This window comes from Manacus vitellinus, unplaced genomic scaffold (assembly GCF_001715985.3).
Source record: "Manacus vitellinus isolate BGI_N305 unplaced genomic scaffold, ASM171598v3 scaffold_49_pilon, whole genome shotgun sequence".
Taxonomy (NCBI): domain Eukaryota; kingdom Metazoa; phylum Chordata; class Aves; order Passeriformes; family Pipridae; genus Manacus; species Manacus vitellinus.
Window position 1 is genome coordinate 1,456,401 of NW_021940603.1, and position 24,516 is coordinate 1,480,916.

Genomic DNA, 24,516 nt, shown 5'->3' on the forward strand with positions numbered 1-24,516 from the left:
CCTGACACAGAGGGAAAGAAGGATGCGCGGCGAGTGATCCCACACATCCCACAGTAAAGAATGCTGCCCAAACTCTTGATTGTCTCTGCAGGTGCCACAAATCCAACTCCAAACTCTCCCCCCAGCACCCGAGGCTGGAGCAGAGGCGTTTTCCCTGCAGCCACGCTCCGGGGGCGGGGAGGCCGCGGCTGGCTGGCTGACACACACCCACCCCCCCGCCAGGGCATTATGAAAAACCACCTCTGCAGCTATTCAGTGCCCCAGCCCAAAGGCTTAGGGAGACAAAGGGACACGAATTTGGCACAGCAGCGCCCGAAACACGCAGCCCCTCTTTCAAATATGTCAGGACAAGCACTCTCGCAACAGCAGCTCCGCTCAATGCGAGCAGATCTGAGAGCCCGGGGCACACATGCCCAGAGCAGCTCCTCTTCCCATTTTAGGTGCCTCCAATCACCCACTGCTGTTGCTCTCGCTTGAATTTATTCATTTTTGAACCCAAATGCTGTTTTATGAAGATCACAGTTCAAGCACGAGCCAGGTCCTATCAGTAGGTGTGGTCTCTTCGCACATCCCTCCTTTAAAAGTTGGTTAAATCTTATAAACTCACCTCATATGAATATAATAAATATAATAAACTCACCTCACCTGCCAGCCCAGGAGCCAAGGGAGACCTTCAGAAGGATTCTGAAGCTGTGCACACAGAGCACTGTGCCTTCCTCTGGCTCTCAGCTTGGAGAGCTCTTCCAAAGGCACCACCAGCTGCTGCTTCCACTCATCCATGCAATGCCTTTCCCTGTTTTCTGAGTTTATTTAGGTGCTCAGCTACAAGTACATCTCTTATAACAGCTCCCACCAGCACAGGAGAATGGTGCTTAGCCAAGCTGATATTCTTTATGAGAAATATGGAAAGCAGCAACAGTGTTTGTATCAAAACCCTGAGCCAGGGCAGCCTTCGAACCCTTCAGCTCCATGGCTGGCAAGAAATTAGGATTTTTCCCTCACTGACTGGTTCCCATTTCATTAAGATTAAAGGTGTTGTGTCTCTCAAACACCCACTGTACAGGTAACACCCCTTCCCTAGGACAGGTGCCAGGTTTATCCAAGAACTCTTGTTTATTGACATTTGTCAAAACAATGCAACCATGTACAAAAGTTCATTCCACAAAATCCCAGCGCTTACAAAAGTTCATCCCATAAAAACCCCATCACTTAATGCCATCTTCATATTAAAAAAACCCTACCAGATTGCATTCATAAAAAAATCAAACACTTCTTTTTCACATTTCTAAAAGCAGTGCAGCTGGTTTGTACCATGAAATGCAGGTGATGCCCAGGGCCCTGCATCCAGCTCTGTCCCAGCATCCCTGGTGCGCTGGACACCCGCACACATGGACACCCACCACGAGGACAGCTCTACAACAAGGCACAACTCATCATCCTCCAGTGCCATCTCAGTCACCAACAGGATAACTACAGCACATTCCTGGGAAGGCAGCAGTGATCAGGAATCCTAAAGCAGCCAGACAGTGCAAGGCTGGGTGTTGGATCCAGCGGGTCCAGGCAGGACGGCCACAAAGTCTTAATGAGAACTGGGCTGGGGGTATTGCTGCCTGTTCCCTGAGCTCTGGAACAAAATAAAAGGAGCACATTTTACTCCCAACACTAGCAAAGAAAAAGGAATTCAAAGACCAAATAAAAAATAAACCAACTTTCTAATGGTTTGAAACATGTCATGGCAGAGAAGCAGGATAAGGGCAGATCTCCAGCTCCTAAACCACTTCTGCTCAGGAAGAGACACTACAAAGCAAGAATTAGCCAAAGTTTCACTGTAAGAATTAGCCACAGTCTCACCCAGTTCTCTTTAGCAAAGGTGAGATGGGTAAATAGACATCAATCCACACAGTTCCTTTGAAAGAGCAGCTATTCCAACCAGCTGGACATCCCATTATGTGCAACATGCCCATGTTGTGCCTTTACAGATGTCTCCAACAAACCAAACTTAACAACAAGGCAGGTGCTGAGGACACGGATTTCCACTGAAAAAGGGGGTTTTGACAGCAAAATAAGAACTAAAACCAAATGCAAGGCTTTGGGGAGAACATTCACTGAACAGCCTCCTGCTTTTTGTGCCTCTGCCTTGGCCGTGCACGAAACAGTTCTTGTAGGTAGAGAAGAACCAGGAGGAACAGGCCTTTCACTCACCCTTCCTCTCCTTCTGTGCTGAGGAATGGGATGTTATCCTGCTGCCTGCTTGGATCCCATGGCAAGGGGGACGAGGCTGTCCAGCTGCTGCCGGTTCCCCGTCTGCACCAGCCACTCGTAGAACTTGTTTTCCACCAACGCCTGGAGCCGCTTCCTCTGATCCCTGAAGCCAAAAGATCAACAGGGAAGTATGGAAAAATCACATTTATTTATAGTGTTGTGCTACTACCTCACCTGCACTACCCAAACAAGCCTCCAGATATACCAGGAAGAGCCAGGCTTGGCTCCTGAACCCTCTGGACCAGGAATAGAAGGTTTTTACCAAGGGAATATGATGATAATGAACCCTAAAGGCAGAACTTGGTAGAGTCAGAGGGGCCATATAAACTTCCCCATCCCACCAGCACAACCACCCTGCTCCACAGGGCTACCTCCACTTAGCTCTCAGAGCACAGACTAAAAACTGTCTGAAAAGGGAGAAAAATGAGTATTAGTAACCAATGTTTAAGCACTAAGGACTCAAAATTCTGTTCTGACAGCACCTGGAAGAGAAAGGATGGAGATCAGGGAAAAAAAATGCACCTACAAACACCCCTCAAATAATTCCTGTTGCTGGTAATTAACTTTTGGGGTGGTTTTGATAAGCCCAGCAGTCACAGGGTGTTCCACAGCTCAGGTTCCCTGGCACTGCTCAGATGCCCAAGAGCATCTCCAGAACAGCATCCCAGCCCTCTGGGATCTGCTCACCTCTGGAATTTGTTAAGCCAAAAGTGGCACAGGTGTTGAGCAGCCCCTGCTGGACTTTTTCCATGGGTTTACATAATTCATTTCTGAACACCAATAAAACATGAACAATTTTCAATATTCTGGAGATTTTATGTGGGTTTACTTTGAACCCATTCCTAATTTGATGTGCTGATCCTATCCTGTACTGGGAAAAGCAGGAAACCAGCTCCAGAGGAGGCCACTAAGATAATCAAACTGATGGAGCAGCTCTCCTGTGAGGAAAGGCTGGACAGTTGGGATTGTTCAGCCTGGAGAGGAGAAGCTTTGGGGTGACCTGATTGTGGCCTTTCAATACTTGAAGGAGCTACAGGAAATATGGAGAGAGACTATTTCCAAGGGCTGGAGTGACTGGACAAGGGGAATGGCTTCCCACTGCCAGAGGGCAGGGTTAGATGGGATAGTGGGAAGAAACTCTTCCCTGGGAGGGTGGGGAGGCCCTGGCACAGGTTGCCCAGAGAAGCTGTGGCTGCCCCATCCCTGGAAGTGTCCAAGGTCAGGTTGGATGGGGTTTGGAGCAACCTGGGCTAGTGGAAGGTGTCCCTGCCCATGGCAGGGGGTGGAACCTGGTTGGATTTTTAAGGTCCCTTCCAACCCAGGCTATTCTATGATTCTATTCCTTTTTGTCCCTCTCAGCTCCATGTACCCATCCCTTTTTCCAAGTTAAAGGCTGCTCTTTGTACAGATTCCATTGGAGCCATTCCCCAAAAAGCAGGGTTCTGGGACAGAACTAACCCAAATTCCTCCTCAGCGAACACAAAGGCAGCCACTTCTTTTTTCCCTTATGGATTTATCTTCTCCAAATGCTTTTTCTCTACCTTGATCTGCTACTGACCCTGAAAGACTTTCTGTTTGACACGCTTGGAAAATGAATAAACAGGATTTTATGCTTTTGCAAGTTGCTCCTCAAGCTGTCTTACTGCTCCTGTCTTACTGGGGTTTTACTTTCAGCCTGGCAGGATTTACATTCTTTTTTTGCCCCACTTTCCTCATTCAGACAACTTCAACTTCTTGAGAGACGTCTTCTTATTTCTAACATTCCCTTTCACCTCCCGCTCGAGCACGGCGGCTTTTTCCTTTCTACAAGCCCGATATCCTGTTTGCTCTAAGCTTCCTACTTGTCTCCCCAGTTGTTTCCCTGCCTGCAGGAGACAAGAGAGACATTTTCCACTGTCAGCTGCCCACTTTCTTTTCAACAAGCTTCTAAACTTGCCACAGTTTTCCCCCCTTTTATGGAATAAGCCACTCCAGGAGTGAGCTCTTGTCTCCTGCGACTGCAGGATGGCAACTCTAAGCACATCATCCCTGTTTCCTCACACTTCTTTAACAGGAAAGTTCTGACAGGCCAAACACCTTCCCAAAACCCTGGGGGGGAAGAAGCACCCCAGCTGGAGGGGGAAGCACCTTGGATGAGCTAATGGACACAAGGGATGACACCAGCCTCTTTGCTCGCTGCTGTTCTTGAGGACTCAGGGCTGGGAGTTTGAAGGTTTTCACACCTCTGTCCCCACCTCTGGGTCAGGACTGCTCTGTCACCCTCCTCCTGTAGCAAAATCCTGCCCCAGAATCCTTTCTCTCTCCCAGTCTAGAGTTCTTTCAAACTGCCCATTCCTCCATGCTCAGCACAGAGGCACCTGGATTTCAGAAAGGAACTCAGGAAGTGGAGGGAGCTCCTCCAAAACCAGGAATCATCAAACGGGCCAGAACTCTTCAGCCTGGTACAAGGGGAAGCATTGACAGTTTGCCTCCTATTCCATATTTCCCAGGGATAAACCCCTCCCAGATCACTGCTATCAGCACTCAGTTACACCCTGGTACCACTCAGCAACTGAGCACAGAACAGAAAAAAAACCTACACAGCTTAAGCTCAGTTTAGGGAACAAAACTTGTTCTTATCAAGTCCTTACAAATGGATGTTTGAAATGGGGTTTCTATCCCCAAAATGTGCTTGCAAACAAAGCTGGGCAGAGGATTCCATGGGATCATCTCAAGAGGAATTTCAAAGTTCCTGTCCCAGACTGATCTGCTGCCATGATCCACAGGCACTTTCCCAGCTCTCCTCAACAAGGGATGGGACAGTCATTTAAAGTTTCAATCCCAAGGTGAAGGGGGGCTGAGAGGGACCCCAGGCAGCTGCAGGACAGTGATGTGGTTCAGGGCACACACCCAGCCCTGCCCACAGCACTGGCATCAGAACAGAGAGTGGGGAGGGCCCAGAGTCATAAACCCTCCCTGCCAGGGTGGATCCCTGCCCTCAGCAGTGTCCAGGAATGCTTTCCCTGCAGCCTCACGAGCCGGGAAAATGCAACCATGAGAAAGCACCTCCTTCAGAGCAGTGTGGGCAGCGGGGTGAGGGAGGGGATTCTCCCCCTTTACTCCACTTGGTGAGTCCCCCCCTTGCTGTGCTGCCTCCAGCTCAGCATAACAAGGATGTGGAGCTGTTGGAGCAAATACAGAGGAGGCCATGGAGATGCTCCAAGGGCTGGAGTCCCTCTGCTCTGGAGCCAGGCTGGGAGAGCTGGAGGTGTTCACCTAGAGAAGAGAAGGATCCAGGGAGACCTAAAGCCCCTTCCAGAGCCTAAAGGGGCTCAAGGAGAGCTGGAGAGGGACTTTGGAAAACAGCCTGGAGAGACAGGACAAGGGGAATGGCTTCCCACTGCCAGAGGGCAGGATTAGATGGAATGTTGGGAAGAAACTCTTCCATGGGAGGGTGGGAAGGCCCTGGCACAGGTTACCCAGAGAAGCTGTGGCTGCCCCTGGATCCCTGGCAGTGTCCAAGACCAGGTTGGATGGGGCTTGGAGCAACCTGGGCTAGTGGAAGGTGTCCTTGCCCATGGAAGCAGGTAGAACGACACATCCTTTAAGGTCCCTTCCAACCCAAACCATCCTGGAATTCCATGACTCAGAGCTACAAGTGTGAGCATTCCCTTCTCACTTTACCAGCCAGGATTGCTAACGACTGACGCCCCAGAACTGGCCTGCAGGACACAGCTCACCCAACCCAACCCCTCCTTAAAGCATTTTTACGGAACCACATCACAGGAAGCCTCGGGAATGGCTGAGCTCAGCCAGCCCTGCCGGGCACAGCACTCACCTGGTCAGACCCGCCTCCTTCACCGCGCGCTGCCACACCTGCACCCGCTGCTCCCGCTGCCTCAAAGCCTCCTGGTACTCCTGGGGCAGCCCCCCCGGCGTCTCCGTGGTGTCTCCTTCCATCTCAAAGGGAATCACGAAGGTGTAGAAGTCCGAGGGGGGCAGGAGGCGGAACACGCCCGTGTCACTGCTCTCCCTGCACACCAGCATGGGGCTGTCCCAGTAGTTGGGTAGAGTGGCCAAGCCCACCTGAGCCATGTGGTCCTCCAGCATGGGGTAGTGGGTGTGGAAAGGGGCAAAGCTGACCGCCTGGTTCCCCGAGAGGATGAGGGGCTGGGTGGGTGTCAGAGTGTAGAACGTGCAGCCGGTGGTGGCTGCCAGGGACAGGCGGTGGCAAACCACCATGACCCTGACGCCGTCACAGCTCTGCACGTGCACCGACGTCTCCACGGGGCCCAGCACGAACGTGCTGCTCCGGCACTTCTCGATGGTCACGGAGCTGCCAAAGAACCACAGCACAGTCAGGGCTGGAAGGGACCTCTGGAATCACCCAGTCCAACCCCCCTGCCAAGGCAGGGTCACCCAGAGCGAGTGACAAGGGAACCACGTGGGTTTGGAATGTCTGCAAAGAGGGAGACTCCACACCCTCCCTGGGCAGTTCCAGGGCTCTGCTGCCCTCCACGGAAAGATCTTCTTCCTCATGTTGAGGTGGAACTTCTTGTGGTTCAGTCTATGGCCATTGCTACTCATCCTATCACTGGGCACTACTGGGAAGAGCCTGGCACCTGCTTGTACCTGAAACCTGCCCTGGAGATACTTATATGGATTGATAGGAACCCCTCTCAGATATTTGTATGGATCAGTGAGATATTTCTATGGATCAATGAGATATCTGTATGGATTGATGAGATTCCCTTTCAGAGGAGGTATTTGTATGGATATTTGTATGGATCAATGAGATATTTGTATGGATTGATGGGATCCCCTGTCAGGTGAGGTATTTGTATGGGTATCTGAGATATCTGTATGGGTATCTGAGATATCTGTATGGGTATCTGAGATATCTGTATGGGTATCTGAGATATCTGTATGGGTATCTGAGATATCTGTATGGGTATCTGAGATATCTGTATGGATTGATGAGATATCTGTAGGGACTGATAAGATCCCCTCTTAGCCTTCCCTTCTCCAGACTAACCAGGCCCAGTTCCCTCAGTCTCTCCTCATCAGAGAGATGCTCCAGTCCCTTCCTCATCTCTGTGGCCTCCACTGGACACTCTCCTTGTCTCTCCTGTCCTGAGGAGCCCAGAGCTGGACCCAGCACTCCCGACGTGCCTCGCAGGGCTGAGCAGAGGGGCAGGATCACCCCCCTGACCTGCTGGCAGCGCTCTCCCTGATGTGCCCAGGACCCCGCTGGCCCTCCAAGACTGCAGGTGCCCCCCAGGAGAACCAGAACTCACCGGAGGGGGGACAGGAGGTAGATGAAGGACTCGTTGCAGCGATGGATCCTCACGTGAGCCCCCACCAGGGTGTCCGAGCTCTTGGCCAGGGTCTGCTTGTACACCTGGCTCATGATCACCATGGGGGACACCTCGGGCACCACCCGGGCACTGCAGGCAATCTTGGCTCTCCTGGTTGCTCCTTCAACTGCAGAACAAAGGACACAGAAGTTCACTGCCCAGCAACCCTCGGGAAAACAACCAGCCCCACACGTCAAGGATGGCACTTCCTACACCACCCACACCACCCCCAGTCCCCCCTGGGCAGGGCAGCAGCTCAGGGCACTGAGAAACTCCAGACACTGGGAGACATTGGAAGAGCCCAACCACTTCGGGATTATTCAGGAGCAGCCAAAGGCCCCGAGAGATCTCCACCTGCAGAAGTCTCTTCCCAAACCCAAGGCTCGGCCTGGCAGGAAGATCCTGAGGGCAGGTTTAAAACTCTGTGTTTTAAACGAGGGAAATGCTCCCCCTAGAGCACAATCCTTGAGCTCTTCCCTGGGCTCCCTAATCCAGGGCCCCTCCTGGGATCTGCAGCCAGGGAAACACTGAGCCAGTGTCTTTTTCCTGAGGTGGCTCCATGTCCCTGCAGGAGAGAGGCTGGACTGGAGACAAGGAAAGCCAGACCAGCTCCCACCCCACTGCCAGATCCCTGCTCAGCAGGAGGAGCTGAGTTCCTGTTTCTAGGGGTTTTTTCCTAAATTTCTATTTTTCTGTATTTCTACATTGCTTTCAGTATTTCTAAATTTGTATGTTTGTATTTTTCTATTTCTCTCTATTTCTGCATAATTCTTTTTCTATATGTTCTATATTTCTATTTTTCTCTAGATTTTTATAATTTTCCATATTTTCTATACTTCTGTATACTCCCATCTTTTCACATACTCCCATCACCCCACATATTCCTACATTGCTATTTTCCATATATTTCTATTTTCCCACATTTTTATTTTCCCACACATTTCTACGTTTCCATTTTCCCACATATTTCTACATTTCTACTTTCCCACATATTTCTATTTTCTCTTATATTTCTGTATTTCAATTTTCCCACAGATTCCTATTTTCCCACAGATTCCTATTTTCCCACAGATTCCTATTTTCCCACAGATTCCTATTTTCCCACAGATTCCTATTTTCCCACAGATTCCTACACTTCTATTTTTCCATATATTTTTTCTACTTTCCCACATACTCCTATTTTCCCATTTTCACGCATTTTGATATTGCTGTTTCCCCACACATTCCCCTTTTCCCCACACATTCCCCTTTTCCCCACACATTCCCCTTTTCCCCACACATTCTTACATTTCTATTTTTCCATGTGTTTTTTCTATTTTCATGCATTTCTATATTCCTATTTTCCAACATATTCCTACTTTCCCATTTTCCCACACATCCCTATATTCCTATTTCCCACACGCTCCCCTTTTCCCACACCCCTATATTCCTATTTCCCACACGCTCCCCTTTTCCCACATCCCTATATTCCCATTTCCCACACGCTCCCCTTTTCCCACATCCCTATATTCCCATTTCCCACCCGCTCCCCTTTTCCCACATCCCTATATTCCCATTTCCCACCCGCTCCCCTTTTCCCACATCCCTATATTCCCATTTCCCACACGCTCCCCTTTTCCCACATCCCTATATTCCTATTTCCCACACACTCCCCTTTTCCCACATTCCTATATTCCTACTTCCCACACACTCCCTTTCCCACATCCCTATATTCCTATTTCCCACACACTCCCCTTTTCCCAGATCCCTATATTCCCATTTCCCACACACTCCCCTTTTCCCACATCCCTATATTCCCATTTCCCACATCCCTATATTCCTATTTCCCACACACTCCCCTTTTCCCAGATCCCTATATTCCCATTTCCCACACGCTCCCCTTTTCCCACATCCCTATATTCCCGTTTCCCACACGCTCCCACATTCCCAAATCCATCCATGCCTCCCAGTGCCCACCTTGCTGTGCCCAGGCCAGCTTCCTGCCGGCCCTGATGCAGGCGGTCATTCCCAAGGGGTTGGCGGTGAGGCAGGAGCGGATCCAGCTCTCCAGCCGGGGCAGGGAGAAGGCTCTGGCCCCCTGGGAGAAGCCGTTGTGGGGGTGGCAGGGCGGGCACAGGGCCAGCTCGTGGAGCGGCCGCACCGCCCGGGAAGTGCCCACGGAGCCCTCGAGCAGGAGGCTCAGGGCACTCACGGCCTCCAGGGACACCAGGCTGCTGGAGCTGGAGTGGGACGAGGCCGAGAGCTGCTCCGGCTCCAGCAGCAGCTCCAGCATGTCCAGGAGGTGGCTCTGCACGAAGGCTCGGTGCTCCTGGTCATTCCAGTTCTGGGGGGGGGCAGGAAAACACGGGGCAGGTCAGTGCTCCAGGGTGGGAAGCTCCACAGGCATCAGAGCCCAGAATCTTGCTCAGAACTCCTCTGGAATGTCAAACGTGTGGTTGGGACAAGCTGGAATCGTTAAAAACTCCGCGTCAAACACGGAGCTCGTTCCTGCTCATTCCTGCTCTTCCAAGGCACACAAAGCCACCACCCCCCAAAAATTAAACCCCATTTTATTCTAAGTCAAGCGGCAAATATTTAATCCTAGAAAGCAGCAACGGGCTCTCTCCCAATCCCACCCAAATCCAGGGAGCTCCTGCTGGCACTGGAAGGAAGGGAACAAATCAATAACTGGCAGGCAAGGTCTTGGAGCTGCTCCACTGGAAAAGCCCAGCTGGGCTTCCAGGATAAAAAGTGTCACCTTCCAGGGTAAAAAGCTGAGGGTCATTTCTCCAATAAACAAAACGGCCTCTGAAAGAATCCTTAGTTCAAATCCTAAAGGACTCATGCCCAGAAAAAAAGCAGGAGACTGGAATTACAGCAGAGCTTAATAAAGCCAAGCTTTGCTGAAGGAACACACCATCTGTCCTCACCACCATCTGTTCAAGGATAAAGCTGCCCAGCTCCTCTTTTTAATGGTTCCAGCTTGTCCCAACTACATTCCACCAGCTCATCCAGCTCCCAGCAGCACATCCATGCCAGAATTCCAGAGGTTTGCAGCTGCGGTTGCCAACTTGTAACTCACCCTCCCACACAGAGCTGCCCACGGGACACATCCAATTCACTCCTTCCTAAATATTTGGCAGTCATTTAAAACGAAACAGCATTTCCACGTGGCTGATCTCCAGCTGAACAACCAACTCCCCTCCCTGACATGGAACCTGAGGCCAGGGAACACCCTGGGATCCAATATTCCCACTGGAGCACATGAAAGGAACTACAAAGATGAGAAAAGTCTCCTGTTTGAATAACAGAAAAAAGCAAAGGGGCTGTTGCTCCTTAAAAGGAGAACTGCCAGGACTCACAGGGAATTTTCAGCTGCCTTTGGACTCCAGGAAAGCCTCACGGAAAACTTATAAAAAACTTTTTTACTAAGTGCACAGAGAAGACAGCAACTCTGCCTCATTTACCATGGAACAGGGAATCTGCACTTGGTGAGAACAACCCAGCCCCTTCCCGACCCCCTCAGGGCAGATCCCAACAGGGGAGAAGCTCCTGCACGTGGAAGATCCCACAGCCAAAGGTACCTTATTCCCGCCGGCGGATTTCCCAGGAAAGCCGGGAGATGCGGTCCTGGGGCTGGGCCACTCGTCGCCGAGCAGGGACCTGCGCAAGGACACCTTGTGGAGCTGCTGCACGTACAGGAACAGCAGGAACTGCAGCGTGTCCACGGACAGCTGGAGAGCAGGGAGAGAGGAGGAAGAGTCAGGACCCCCTCTTACACCGGGCCTGGGCTGCCCCTGCCTTAGGCCGGCTCTGGGCTCTTGCCTTGCTCCGCTCCCGCTCCAGCTCCTCGGCGCTGGCACAGGAGGCCTCTGCCTCGGCCCAGCGGAGGCGGCGGGGTGGGTCGGGCTCGAGGAGGCCGCGGAAGAGCTCGAAATAGAGCCAGGCGAGGTCGCGGTCGAGCTGCAGCTTCCCGCAGGCGATGTGGCGCCAGCGGGGCCAGCGCACGCGGGAAACAGCCCTGGCGGCCCTGCGCGGGCGTAGGCGGCGGCCTTGCGCAGGTAGTGCGGGGCGAGGCGGGCGGGCGCGGCGCCGCAGAGCGCCCGCCAGGAACGGCTCCGTGCGCGCCCATAGCCGCACCGGCCCGCCTCCGCCGCCATGGCCGCCGCCCGCCGCTTCCGGGTTCCGCCGCAGGCACCACAGAGACGGGCCCTTCCCTCCTGCGCGGAGCCGCTGCTCATTGTTGCGCCCGCCGGCGTGGGGCGGGGGCTAAGCGACTCGCGCGGCCGATTGGCTGCGCGGAGGGAAGTGGTGGCGAGGCGTGCGCGTCGCGCTGAGCGGTTGACGCTGCGGCCGGCGATTGGCCGGCGGCGCTGAAGTGTGCGGCAGCGGCCATTGCCGGTGGCGCGCGGTGCCGCGCTCCCATTGCTGCCTACGGCACCCCGCGTTCCCATTGGTCGGCGGCCAGGCAGGGGGCGGGCCGAAGTCGCCGCCGCCGCCGCTCCCTCAGGGGCCCGGCCCGGCCCCGCCATGGCCCCCGCCTGGATCGGCCGCCTCTGCCTCCTCCTGCTCGCCTCTGCGGGGAGGCCGCCGCGGGGTGAGGGCGCTGGACGCTGCCCGCGGGCACTGGGGAGTGCGGGGGTTCAGCCTCGGCGCCGCACCGGGCCCCTCGCGCTCGGGGTCGGCGGCTGAGGCGCTGACTGGACCCCTCTCCCTTTCCCCTTATCCCTTCCTCTCATCTCATTCCCCTCATCCCATCCCCTGACCCCATTCCCTCATCCCTTTCCCCTCTCCTGTCTCTCGTGCCCTCTCTCTCCCATCCGTTTTCCCTTCTCATCCCCTCTCCCTTCCTATCCCATTCTCCCCATCCCCTTCTCCTTTTCCTCTCTCCCTTCCCATTCCTCTGCCTTCCCCTCTCCCTTGTCTTCCCCTTCCCTCTCCCTCTGCGTGTCCCACCTCATCTCTCTCCCTTTGCCTTTCCCTTCCCCTTTCTCTCTTCTTCCCATCCCCTTCTCCTTCCCCTCCCTCTCCCTTCCTCTCTCTCCCCCTGCAGGAGGGATTTCTACAAGATCCTGGGGGTTTCCCGTGGCGCCTCCATCAAGGACATTAAGAAGGCCTATCGCAAGCTGGCGCTGCAGCTCCATCCCGACAGGAATCCCGACGACCCGCGAGCGCAGGAGAAGTTCCAGGATCTGGGAGCTGCCTACGAGGTGAGACCTGGAGCCGGGGGTGTCCCTCTGGAGCCAGGAGGGGTGGAGGGGGGCTCGTGGAGCCAGGGAGACTCGGGAGGATCCGTCCTGTAACATTCTGTAGGGAAATGAGAAAGGGAATGTAGGGAACGGGGAGGCTCTTCCATAAGGTGCAGGTGCAATCCATCCTCCCCCTGTTACCATGGCAAATTCCATGCCCTCCCTGTCAGTTTGTTGAATTTTGTCCTACATCTTTTATTATCATGGAATGCTCTGAGTTGGAAAGGACCTTAAGGATCGTCTCAGTCCACCCCCTGCCATGGACAGGGGCCTTCCAAAGTTATATCAAATTCCCTTCCTTCCTTCTCCTCCTCTCAGCAAATTCCATCTTCATCCTGTTGCTGTTTTGGATTCTATCCTACACTTTTTATTCTCATGGAATCATGGAATGCTCTGAGTTGGAAGGGACCTTAAGGATCATCTCACTCCACCCCCTTCCATGGGCAGGGACCTTCCACAATTATATCAAATTTCTGCCTTTCCTTCCTCCCCTCCCCATCAATTTCCATCCTCCCCTTGTTACTACATCGAATTCCATCTATTCCCCTGTTACTACCTGGAATTTCAGGCACTTTCCCTATAAAACCCAAAGTCCAGATGCTGCTGGGCTGCTCAGAGGGCTCCTCCTGCCACGGGACAATCCAACACCTCTCCCAGCCAGGAGAAAGCCAAGGCACCAAGTTGTTTGGAATTTGAGGGAGAAATAGAGGAGCACCAAGTTAAAGTTCTTGGGAATTTGTTCCCAGAAATGGAGCAGCAGCAGCTCCCAGTGTTGCACAGGGACAGGTGTGTGTGCAGGGCCTGGCTGGGATTAGCCTGAGCTGATGGGAGGTGAAAGGCTTGGCTTTTAGAGGGAATTCAGTGGGAAAAATAACCGTGGGTCACATATACAGGAGGATTCCCGCTGTTTCCACGATAATACTGTGGGGTGTAAGTGATCCCTGACATTTAATAAATAGCACATAGATTATCTCATTGCCCAAAGGCTTAAAGTCAAAGCCTTACTTTCCCTGGCTCTAATTCCATCCAATGGAATTTGGGCAGTTTGATACAGGACCTGTTTCTTCCATGTTTTCTGTCCTTTTTGTCGTCCTCTGTCACTGCTGGATTCCAGCTGTTCCCTGTGGAGCAGAGAGACCCTGGAAGATGGTGTTGCAAAATTCCATCAGCAGAAATTCCCAGCAGTGCTTCCAGCAGTCTGGTTGGGTGGGAGGTTGGGATCCTCTGGGAGGAACCCAGTGCAGAGGGAAGGGGTTTGTAGCCTGGCTCCTGCTTCCATCCCTGGTGCTCCCCTGCTCCTCAGGTGTCCAAATTTAAAGCTAATGAGGAAGTGAGAGAACCAGCTGAAATTTATTTCTCCATGATCAGATAGAAAACTCTTCATTTTAGTTTTGTCTCAAAGCTGGGGCTCCTTAGTTCAGACTTAAACTGAACCATCCCTGGGCAATCAGGGAATATAAGACTGAGCCACAGGGGTGGTGGTATATGATTTTTTTTTTCAGTGTGTCCTTTTAGGATCTGAGTTATTCCTTCTAATTTGTTTTTAATATTTAAGATAAACTCAGTGTGTATATTTTCCACGTTGTTTTAATAAACTGAATGTAATTTTTTATGGGTTTAAGTGATAAATGTTTAACTTTTCTAGCCAGCACAGCAAGCAAGTCCTAGACAAGGCTTCTGTGACATAAAGCCTCTGTGGTTGTCCCCAAGTGCAGAGTCCTGTGGCCTTCAGAGCCTTGTTAAACAACTGCCCTGAGCTGCAGGTGATGCCTTTCCTGCTTCCATGTGTTTTCCAGGTGCTGTCAGACGAGGAGAAGAGGAAGCAGTACGATGCCTACGGTGAGGAGGGACTGAAGGACGGGCACCAGAGCTCCCATGGAGACATCTTCTCCCAGTAAGGAGCTTTTCCCACTTTAGGCTGTTCTCCAGCTGCAGCTCTGATTTTGTGATGCTCAAGCTCGTGGTTTTTACCCCATCCAGGTCACTGATGTGCTGTGAGATGGAGCATTTGAGGAAATACATTTCCAGTGGGTGTCCCACGTGACATTCTCCCTTTGGTTGTGCACCACTCCCCGCTACAAGGGCAGCAAACAGGAACCAGGGGTGACTTCCCACATGGACAGCCCTGTGGGTGATTTGTCAGGTGCAGCACCTGCATCAAACATGTGGGGACTTTCCCAAGTTCCCTGTGCATGACTGAGGTTTGACCTGTTGTCACACCTCGTGTGCCCTTTGGGGACACTTCCCCTTCTGCAAAGTGTTGCTGTAGCAACAAAGCAACTGTAGAATTTGGAGCATTACAGTCCAAAGGCACCTGCACCTGATTTTCTGCCCCTTTGGATCAGCCAGGCACAGACTTCCTGAAGTCATCCCTGTAGTTGCTCATCTCTTGTGATCCTGGGTGAGAACTTACACTGCTTGTGGGGGGCAATATACAGGTTTTCTAGGAATTTTTCTTCATCCCTTTTGTCTTCAAACCACTGAAAACAAACTTGCTTAGAGTTTACACCTTGTAGTGGCAGCTGAGCAGTAGAGCAGATCAGAGGGGACTTCCCTTGGGCAGATTTTGAGATGCTCCTGCTCCCAAACCTGGTTTCTGTAATACCGGAAACTTTTCCAAAGTGGCTCCTTTGCTTGAAGTGTCCTGGAGGAGGACACTGCAGGTTCCTGAGCTTTCTCTGGAGCTTTAGGACTGTGAGGAGGTTGTTCTTTAGGGGGACTGAAGCATTTGCCCAGGATTCCTTCCTGAACTAACCCATGTGCTTTGCTCCAGCTTCTTTGGGGACTTTGGATTCATGTTTGGAGGGAACCCTCGCCAGCAGGACAGGAACATTCCCCGAGGGAGTGACATCATCGTGGACCTGGAGGTCACGCTGGAGGAGGTGTATTCAGGGAACTTCGTAGAAGTAAGTTCACTTTCCAGAGTGTTGCCAGGTTTGAGGTGCCTGACCAGTGCTCAGAATATCTCCCCCCCAAAAAAGAGAGCTCCAAGAGATGCTCCTGTTCTCAGTGTCTGCCCGTGGGGGGTGTTGTGGTGCTCTTTGCTGTAGTTTACTGAAGAAACCACACATTTATCCACCTTTTCCATCTGGCTGTGTCTCTGTAAAGTGGGATAATACTTATTTATTGGCTGTCAGTCACTAGCTGAGCTTTTTTAGTGCAGGTGTAGAATTTAATGGTATTTGAGGGCCTGTTCATAAGCTGCAAATTCACTTTGCAATTCCTTCAAAACCACACCGAGGATTTTTCATGGTCTCTCTATGTGGCCAAACGTGTCACTGCAAGTTTTTGGATTATATAATTGGGAAAAGTATGTGAAAATTGCTGTTTCTTTTAAGCAAATTCCATTTCTGGTGCTGACAGTCCCTCCTATTCTGCACGTTAGTGTTTGCATTGACTGATTTTGTGCTTTGAGCGTTTGGGGAACCCCAAATAATTTCCCTGTTCTGTGGGACAGGGAAGTGTCACAACCGAAGTGTGAGGTGTTCCATGCCAGTGTTCCCTTTCCTGTGTGGAAAGGTGTGCAGGAAAAGGAAAGGAAATGGCAATTGTGGTGTCAGGGAGAGTTTTTCTAGTGTTTAATGTGTGACCACAAGGTGAAAACTCGGGGCGTGTTGCTGAGGTCACACACGAAAACGTGGTGCTGGGTTGGAATTAGATGATCTTCGAGGTCCCTTCCAAGCCAAACCATTCTGTGTTCAGGCTGTTTGAGAAATCCAGACCCTTGTGGAGCCCCAGGAGTGCTGGCACCAAGCTCTCCCTCTTCCCTGCAGGTTGTCAGGAACAAGCCAGTGGCCAGACAGGCGCCGGGCAAACGGAAATGCAACTGCCGGCAGGAGATGAGGACAACGCAGCTGGGGCCTGGGCGCTTCCAGATGACCCAGGAGGTCGTCTGTGATGAGTGTCCCAACGTCAAGTGAGTCGAGTGCTCTCCACTGCTGCTCAGAACCCTAAATCCTATGATTTTACCGAGTAATGTAGGGATGTTTATTCTCAAACCGACCGCTAGGTGGGGGAAAGTGCCTGAATTCCCGGTAAGAACTGGGGAATGTGGGAAGTCCTAACGCAGGTTTCCCACTACAGTGGGAGTGCCACAACTAAATCTGGTTCAATACATTTGGGGAAGCACGCAGCTTCCAGCTGGGAACAGCTGGAAAGGGAATACCATGTTGTGGTCACACATCCAGGTGCTGCCTGTGCATTTAGGAGCTTTTAACTTTGCCTCCCCTACTAGCTGAGCGCCTCAAAAAGGCAGCACTGACTCTCCAGTTTTAGATGTGAGCAAGGCAAGAGTACGTGTGAGCTTGTGGGGGTGTTCCCATTACCCCATAACACACATAAAAAGCTGGAATAAAGTTGAAATAGAGTTAAAAACTTAGCGCTGGGTTGCTCTTCCCATTTTCAGGCTTGTGAACGAGGAGCGGACGCTGGAGGTGGAGATCGAGCCGGGGGTGAGGGATGGCATGGAGTACCCCTTCATTGGGGAAGGTGGGTGTGTGCTCAGCTCTGGCCTGCTCCGTTTCCATGATTCAAGGCCGTTCTCCATGGCACTGGGAGTGTCCAAGCCCCACTTTGTGGTGGTTGGAAGTGCTGTGTCCTCTGCATGTGCTGAAATCCAGGAGTGTCCCTTGGCTGGGAGTGGGGACGGGCACTAAACCAGCACCAGGTCTGATGTTTCAGGTAACACCTGAGCAGGAGCATCTGCTCCAGGCTTGAGTGTGTGGGGGAATCCCCTGTGCCCAAGGAGATGAAGGACACCACTGACATGCAGGCAGGTCTTCCACAGCAGCAGAGAGGTGTGACCCCGCTGACACAACACCCAGAGAGCCCTAAGGTCTTTTAGATATATTTAAGCAGAGTTTTATTCATCTAAAGATCAACTAGTTGGGTTTTTTCCTTTAACATGTGAGCTGCAAGTCTGTGTTTGATATCCTGCTTGTTCCTGAAAAAAAATAACTATCTCCTTGAATTCCTTCTCTCTCCCAGGTGAACCCCACGTGGATGGGGAGCCCGGTGATTTGCGCTTCCGAATAAAAGTTCTTAAGTAAGTCCCTGGCCTAGTTAGACTCTTCCTGCTGACTATAAAGGCAGCTTGCAAGGCATTTTCTGGCCAGTGTTGCCCACTCTGGCATGGAGCTTGCCCTGCAGCGTGTTGGTGCAGCCCTGGCAGGATGTCCAACCCTGATGGTGCTGGAGTAGCTGGATTCGTTAGAAGTGGGGTTATCAAAGCATCTTAATCTTTTTGGCTTGAATTCACCGGGTGTGATTCACATGAAATACCTCCTTTTTCCACAAATACACCATCTCCCTGTTGTAAGGAAATTCACTACTGAGAAGATCGTTGTGTGAGTCACTTGTCACCCCTCAGCACTCCCTGCCCTAGAAATAGAAAGGGCATTGGGCAGTACTTATCCTGCACAGGAAAATGAGACTAAATTTGATTCATTCCTCACTTCCCCTCCTATTTGTGAATTCTCCAAACTCCCAAAGAGAAGGGAAGATGCTGAAGGACCTGTTTCCCCTCTGGGGAAGGAGGAAAGTTCAATGTCTCTCATTTCCACAGGCACCCAGTGTTCGAAAGGAGAGGAGACGACTTGTACACAAACGTGACGATCTCGCTGGTCGAGGCACTGACAGGCTTTGAGATGGATATTGCCCACTTGGATGGGCACAAGGTGAGGCCCAAGGTGTTGTGGAACCCAGAGCTACCTGCAGATCTCCTGTGCTTGCTCAGAGTCTGGTTATATCCAGTATTCCCTCAGCTAGAGCCTTCCAGGCCAATTCCCACGGAGCCAAAACAAGCTCTCAAGTGTGGGTCTCACTTCCATGCTGTCTCAGCTGGTTAGTTCTGGCACATGTCCTGCCTGGATCCATTGATACCACAGGTTCTGGCAAAGGATCAAAGCTCCAATATCAGTTGGAGCTTTCAAGAGGGTTGGAAAGGGTGTTGGAGTACTGGGGTGCACACACACAACACGGAATGACTAGAGGGGTGTCCAAGGAACAACTGGACATGGCACTCAGTGCTCTGGGCTGGGTGACAAGGTGATGGTTGGTCGCAAGCTGGACTAGATGATCTTGGAGGTCTTTTCCAACCTCAGTGACTCTGGGATTCTGTGATTCTGCAACACTAATGACGTCCTAAAATTCCTTTTCCCTCCAGGTTCACGTTGCTCGGGATAAAATCACAAAACCCGGCGCCAAACTGTGGAAGAAGGGAGAGGGTCTTCCAAACTTTGATAACAACAACATCAAAGGCTCCCTAATAATCACCTTTGATGTGGAGTTCCCCAAGGAGCAGCTGACCCCGGACCAGCGGGAAGGTGGGTGTTCAGAGGCTACCAGAGCTGATAAGGACCTGGCACAGCTGATCCAGGGGCTGGAGTGCTCAGGGAGGGCTCTCCTGTGCCTGTGCCCCTTGTACAACATAACACAGTTGGCTGATGCCCTGTGCTGAACTCCCATTTCCCTGGGAAGCAGGGAAGTTTGGCTACTGCAGCTGTAGGGAGCCAGATGAGGTTGGGATGTGCTGCTGCTGGAATGTAGCACTTGGCAAGTTTGCAGGTGCTTTTTTTTGGAGCTGGCCATCTGGCTGGGCTTAGCCTCTGCTTTGCCTCTGCTGGAATGGGATCACAGAAGGATTTTCCAGCCCCTGCTGCTACTTTCTTGGAGGCAAGACTTGTGGGAATCCCTCTGCTGTCGAGGGTAAGGAATGTCAGGCTGTGTCAGGAGGAGGGTTGTTCCTCTCCACACCTCCTTCTATCCCACTCCCTCTAGGAGAGATCTGCTGCTCAGCTTCATTGCTCAAATGGAAGCTTGATGAACCATGTAGAAATCCTAAAATTGACAGGATTCCCTCTACTCCTTTGCTGCAGCAGCCTCTGTGGTCACTTCTGCTCTGCATCAGAGTGGGCGTCAAGGGCCTCGTGCTCTGCCACAGGGCGAAGATGTTCTTGGCATGTACCAGTGCAGCTCCTCAGGAAATCCCTATCCCCAGAGCTTCTTCCAGGGCTTCCTCTGAAGGTGCTTTTTTAGTGGATTTCCTGAACTCCTCAAGTTTATGGAGGGAAGCCAAGCCCTGGGTGGGCTGAGCCCTGTGGCACTCGCTGCTGCCTTGGCCACACCGTGCCAGCTGCCACGGGCAGCCCAGTTGGTGGCTGCAGCTCAGGGTGTTCTGTGGCCCTTCCTGCAGCTGGCTGGGCTGGGAGGGCTGTGCCCCTGGGCTGTGCTTTGGGTGATCCTGCTGTGGTTTTATCCCTGTGCTTTCCTACTTGTTCCGAGGGTATCTCACAGGGCACAGTGGCCACGTCCCTGTGGAGTCTCATTCCAGGCTCCGCTGCCCTTCTAGAAGTTTCATCAGGCAACAGCACCTCTGAAACACAGGAGGTTATTCCAGCTGTTGCTCTTGGCACTTTGGAAGACACTGGGCAAGGAGCAGTGACAGAAGCCTCCGTGTCTGTGACAGTTCCTCCCACACCTTTCCGGATATCAGGGGGCAGAGGGATGACCGTGCTGCCATGAGTGTGTTCGGGCACAGGGTGTTTCTCCAGCACCTCCCTCCTAAAGCAATTCCACATTTCCCAGGGGAAGGTGACTGGGTAGGCAGTCAGATGCCTTTCTGTGTGCTGGATATCTCCGAACATCCAGTGACTGAAGGAGTTTTATGAGGGAATAGGTCAATTCCGGCTGTGTGGCAGTGGTTCAGTGGACACATCCAAAGGAAAACTGGGCTGCAGAATTCAAAACACTCCTTTTTTCCTTATTGTTGGCTGTGGTCCTGATTTCTTATCTCCTAACCATATGTCCAGCTGCTGGGGCTGTCAGAAGATACTCTGGCTCCAAGAGCACCACTCTGAGCTTTGGAATAAGATAAATAATCCTTTCTTTCCTGCCAGTGGAATTGGGCAGAGCTGACTCTGTCACTTTTTGGTGGTATCAACAACATTTCAAAGTAAAAATTGCCTTCAGCCTCCAGTAAAAAGTGCCTCAAGTGCAGTAGCACCAAATGCCAGGATTCCTGGTTGGAATTCCTGATTGAACCTCGGATATGTGTTGAAATACCCTGTTCACTACTGAGGGTAGCAGGAAACAAGGTGCAGGAATGGTGCTAATCCCACTTTTTTGGTGTTCCTGGAGTACCCCTTTCTCCAGCCCCGTCCTTCCTCTCTAAGAACAACACTTCCAGGAGCCACATCCTCTCACCCACCAGCCAGGAAGTGACTTGGAGCCTCCCTTGGATGCAGAGGGGAAGTGAACTTACCTTGCACTCCCTGGAAAATGACCTGTCCCTAATGATCAGCAGCTCCTGAAGAGAGGTTTGCTTTGTCCTGCTGTTTCTGGAAAGAGATCAGGAGTCTCTGCCCATCAGCAGGAACAGTTCTCACCTGGCAGAGAGCCCTCTTGATTCCAGTTACTACTTCCAGGCCAGTTTTCCAGTATTTTAACAGAGCTATTGTGGCAATTATACATCCAATCCCTGGTTTTAAAGGGTGGCACAACGTGTAGCCAAAAAGAGTTAAGGACAGACAAGCAGGACAAGGTTTGCAGGGAGACAAACTAACTTACAGCAGGATTTCCTGAAGGATTTCCATGCCTGAAAGGTTGGAATTTTCTTCTGTACAAGTAAATTGGTTGGTTTAGTTACTGATGTCCAACCTGACCCTCCCCTGGCACAGCCTGAGGCCGTTCCCTCTCCTCCTGTCCCTTGTTCCCTGGGAGCAGAGCCCACCCCCCTGGCTCCCCCCTCCGTAGGGAGTTGCAGACAGAAGGTCCCCCCTGTCCCTTTTTTCCAGGCTAGCGCCCCAGCTCCCCTCAGCCCCTGCTGCTCAGCCCTTCCCAGCTCCGTTCCCTTCCCTGCACACGCTCCAGCCCCTCCATGTCCTCCTTTAGTGAAAGTTACTTGGAAGTTCCCCCTGGTGTGGGGAGTTCCCCCTGGTTTTGGGTCCTGGCAGCCCCTCCTGGGGCTCTGAGGGTTTTGCTGCTGGTCTGAGCAATGCCCTGAGGGGCCCCAGGGCACTGAGTAGCCAAACTGATTAAATCAGAGGGGACTCCCTCCTTAATCCCTGGAAAAACAATGTGATGTATCCATTCTTCCCACTCTACTTCCTCTGCTCCCGGTGGACTTGCCCTTTCAGCAGCAGAGGAGACCTGCCAGTCCTTCCCTGTCCTGCCAACCCCAGGAGATGAGCTTTTATGGATTTAAGGGCTGACTCACCCTTTTAGCCTGTTCTGGTAAGAATTTGATCCTGCCAGGTCCTGGGACGTGTCAGTTCCTTGAAATGCTTGATGCCTGGGATTTCAGGAGTGAGGAAGGTGTATCTGAGGAGGCATCCTCCCCCCTCTGGGCCCTGCTCACTCACTCTGTCCTTTCCTTTGCAGGTCTCAAGCAGTTGTTGAAGCAAGGACCTGTGCAGAAGGTGTACAATGGATTGCAGGGATATTGATGCCTGGGAAAATTGGACTTCCCTGGAATTGCAAAGTCAGATTTGTTTGTGGTTTTTTCTCCTTTCCACTGGAGAATGGAAAAGGGGGAGGGGGGGAGGGCAGTGGTTGAGGTTTAGCTGATTTTTAATTTGTAAATGATGGAAGTGCTCAGAGTTGGGGGAAATACTTTTTCAGGACACAACTGGTGCTGCCTATCATGTTCCACGTCCTGGAACAACAGAGATTCCTTGAGCAGGAAAACAGAGGTGGGGAAGGGAGTTTTAAATTCCATGCAGGTTGGAATTTCTGGTTTTTAAATATATTTTGATGTGACTTTTCTCGACCATCTCAACATATTTTCAGAGCTGCTCCTGCTTTTTACGTCCTCTGTGTCCATCTCTTCCAAAATATTGTTGCTTCAGGGTGGTGTTTTTAATCCCAGCTCTTCCCCTCTGAGTCTGGGGGGTGGTATTGGTTCAGAGTCTGTGTTTTTGGGGCAGGAATACTGGTGCTCTTGGGAATGGATTGGGAATGGTTGGGAAAGGAGAGAATAGTCTTTTAAGGCCTCTGTGGACTCTCTTAACTACCAAGTAGTCCTGTTGTCCCAAAACTCAACACTTGGTTTGGAACTGGACCTTGCTCCAGTTTAGCAAAGGCTCCTGGGTCATGGTGGGATTTGGGAATGGCTCCATGGCCTTGGTTCTCCCTCTTTTCCCCCACCTGTAACCAGCATTTACTGGAAAAGCTCCCCCCTCCTGCGCTCTGTCCTCCGTGAGGACGGGACAGGTGACGGAAAATAAAGTCTGTGTTTGAGTTGGAATGGCAAAACCTCCCTGGTGATGTGTTTCCACAGCCCTTTCCCTGGGACAGCCAGGCCCTGCTTCCCTCTTGTAGGCAGCAAGAGAAATCCTGGCATCATTTCAGTTGGAAAAGCCCTCCGAGCCCATCGAGTCCAACCGTCCCCAGCACTGCCCAGGCCACCACGGACCCATGTCCCCAAGTGCCACATCTTTTGAATCCCTCCAGGGGTGGGGACTCCACCACTGCCCTGGGCAGCTGTGCCTATGTGTGGCCACTCTTTTAGGGAAGGAGTTTTCCCTCATATCCAATCTGAACGTCCCCTGGAGCAACTCGAGGCTGGTTCCTCTTCTCCTGTTGTGTGTTATGCAGGAGAAGAGCCCGACCCCCACCTGGCTCCACCCTCCTTCCCATTCCCTCAGGGCTCTTGGGGGCTGGAAAGTGGGATCCTCCCAGCTGCTGCCTTACCCCCCATTCCCTTTCTGGGGAAGTGGATGGGATCTGGTTTGCCTCCAGACGGAACTGTGAGCTGGGGAGCAGCAGGTGGAGCCTCCAGGTTGTTTTGTTTTCGGTTTGTTGTTTATTTTCCTTACTGGGAGCTGGAAGAGCTCGGTGAGGTGGGAACAGCTCAGCCCAGCCCCTGTGTCCCTGCTGCCCTGGATCCAGCCCCGTCCCACCCAGCCCGGGGCTCCAGCAGGAGCTTACGCAGCGGAAGCTGCGGCACTGGGAAGTTTTCCTGTTGGATCCTTTGTCCATTTGCCTTGGCAGAGCCCAGCGGGCTGAGACAAGCCCGTGATGCCAAACCCTTGGACTCCCTGCTGGTCTTCCTCAAAATCCCTGAGGATAAGCTGTATTCCCAGCTGAGGCTGCTCCCTCTGCCCACGGCTGCCCAGCCTTTTCCAGGTGCTGCAGTCTCCCCTCAGTTCAGATTTCTAGGAAACCTCCGATTTCAAAGAAATTCCTTCCCGTATCCCTGTGCGTGGGGCTGATTCCCGTTATTCCAGCCCCTTGCAACCCTGCTGCCATTGCTCACCTTTAGCAACGAACCCAAAAAGCTGGGATTTCGCTCCAGAGTCCCAGCTTCCCCCTGGAGAAGGTGTAACCTTTCCTACCTGCACCCCCAGCAGCAGCCAGTGGGTTTATTTTGGGCCTGGCTCCTTGTTCCTGCTGCTGCTTTTCCTTTCCCTGCTAATCCCTTTCCTTCCTGTGGTTTGTTTTTATGGCATTGTGGGGCTGGACTCCTCGGGGAGCTCAACAATGGCTGCAGAGCCCTGAATTGTACAGCAGCAAGGAGGAAAACAGGAAAAAAAGGCCCAAATTCCAAGCAGGCAACCCTGCTTCCTTCCATCCTTTCCCTCCCACTGTGGGGGGGTGTCCTTCGCCTTTCCCACCTCCAGACAAAGCTTCCAGGGCTTCCATGCTTTTTCCCAGCAGCAGCAGCAGTGCTTGCTCAAACATTTCCACAGGTT

At 52.1% G+C, this 24,516-nt stretch overlaps 2 protein-coding genes across 2 annotated transcripts; one reads left to right on the top strand and one right to left on the bottom strand.

Moving 5' to 3' along the window:
- Window positions 1–1,101: 1,101 nt before the first annotated feature.
- Window positions 1,102–12,109, bottom strand: TBCCD1 (TBCC domain containing 1). Its single transcript, XM_029962646.1, is given in 10 exon segments — window positions 1,102–1,624; window positions 2,203–2,365; window positions 6,080–6,577; window positions 7,539–7,725; window positions 9,555–9,921; window positions 11,162–11,311; window positions 11,403–11,614; window positions 11,617–11,669; window positions 11,671–11,846; window positions 11,912–12,109. Coding segments are annotated over 9 exon segments (1,971 nt in total). The 3' UTR covers window positions 1,102–1,624; window positions 2,203–2,235.
- Window positions 12,108–23,069, top strand: DNAJB11 (DnaJ heat shock protein family (Hsp40) member B11). The gene is given in 11 exon segments (XM_029962674.1): window positions 12,108–12,144; window positions 12,147–12,174; window positions 12,631–12,787; window positions 14,623–14,720; window positions 15,600–15,732; window positions 16,600–16,742; window positions 17,232–17,314; window positions 17,813–17,870; window positions 18,390–18,501; window positions 18,990–19,149; window positions 22,205–23,069. Coding segments are annotated over 11 exon segments (1,074 nt in total). The 3' UTR covers window positions 22,270–23,069.
- The last annotated feature ends 1,447 nt before the right edge of the window (window positions 23,070–24,516 follow it).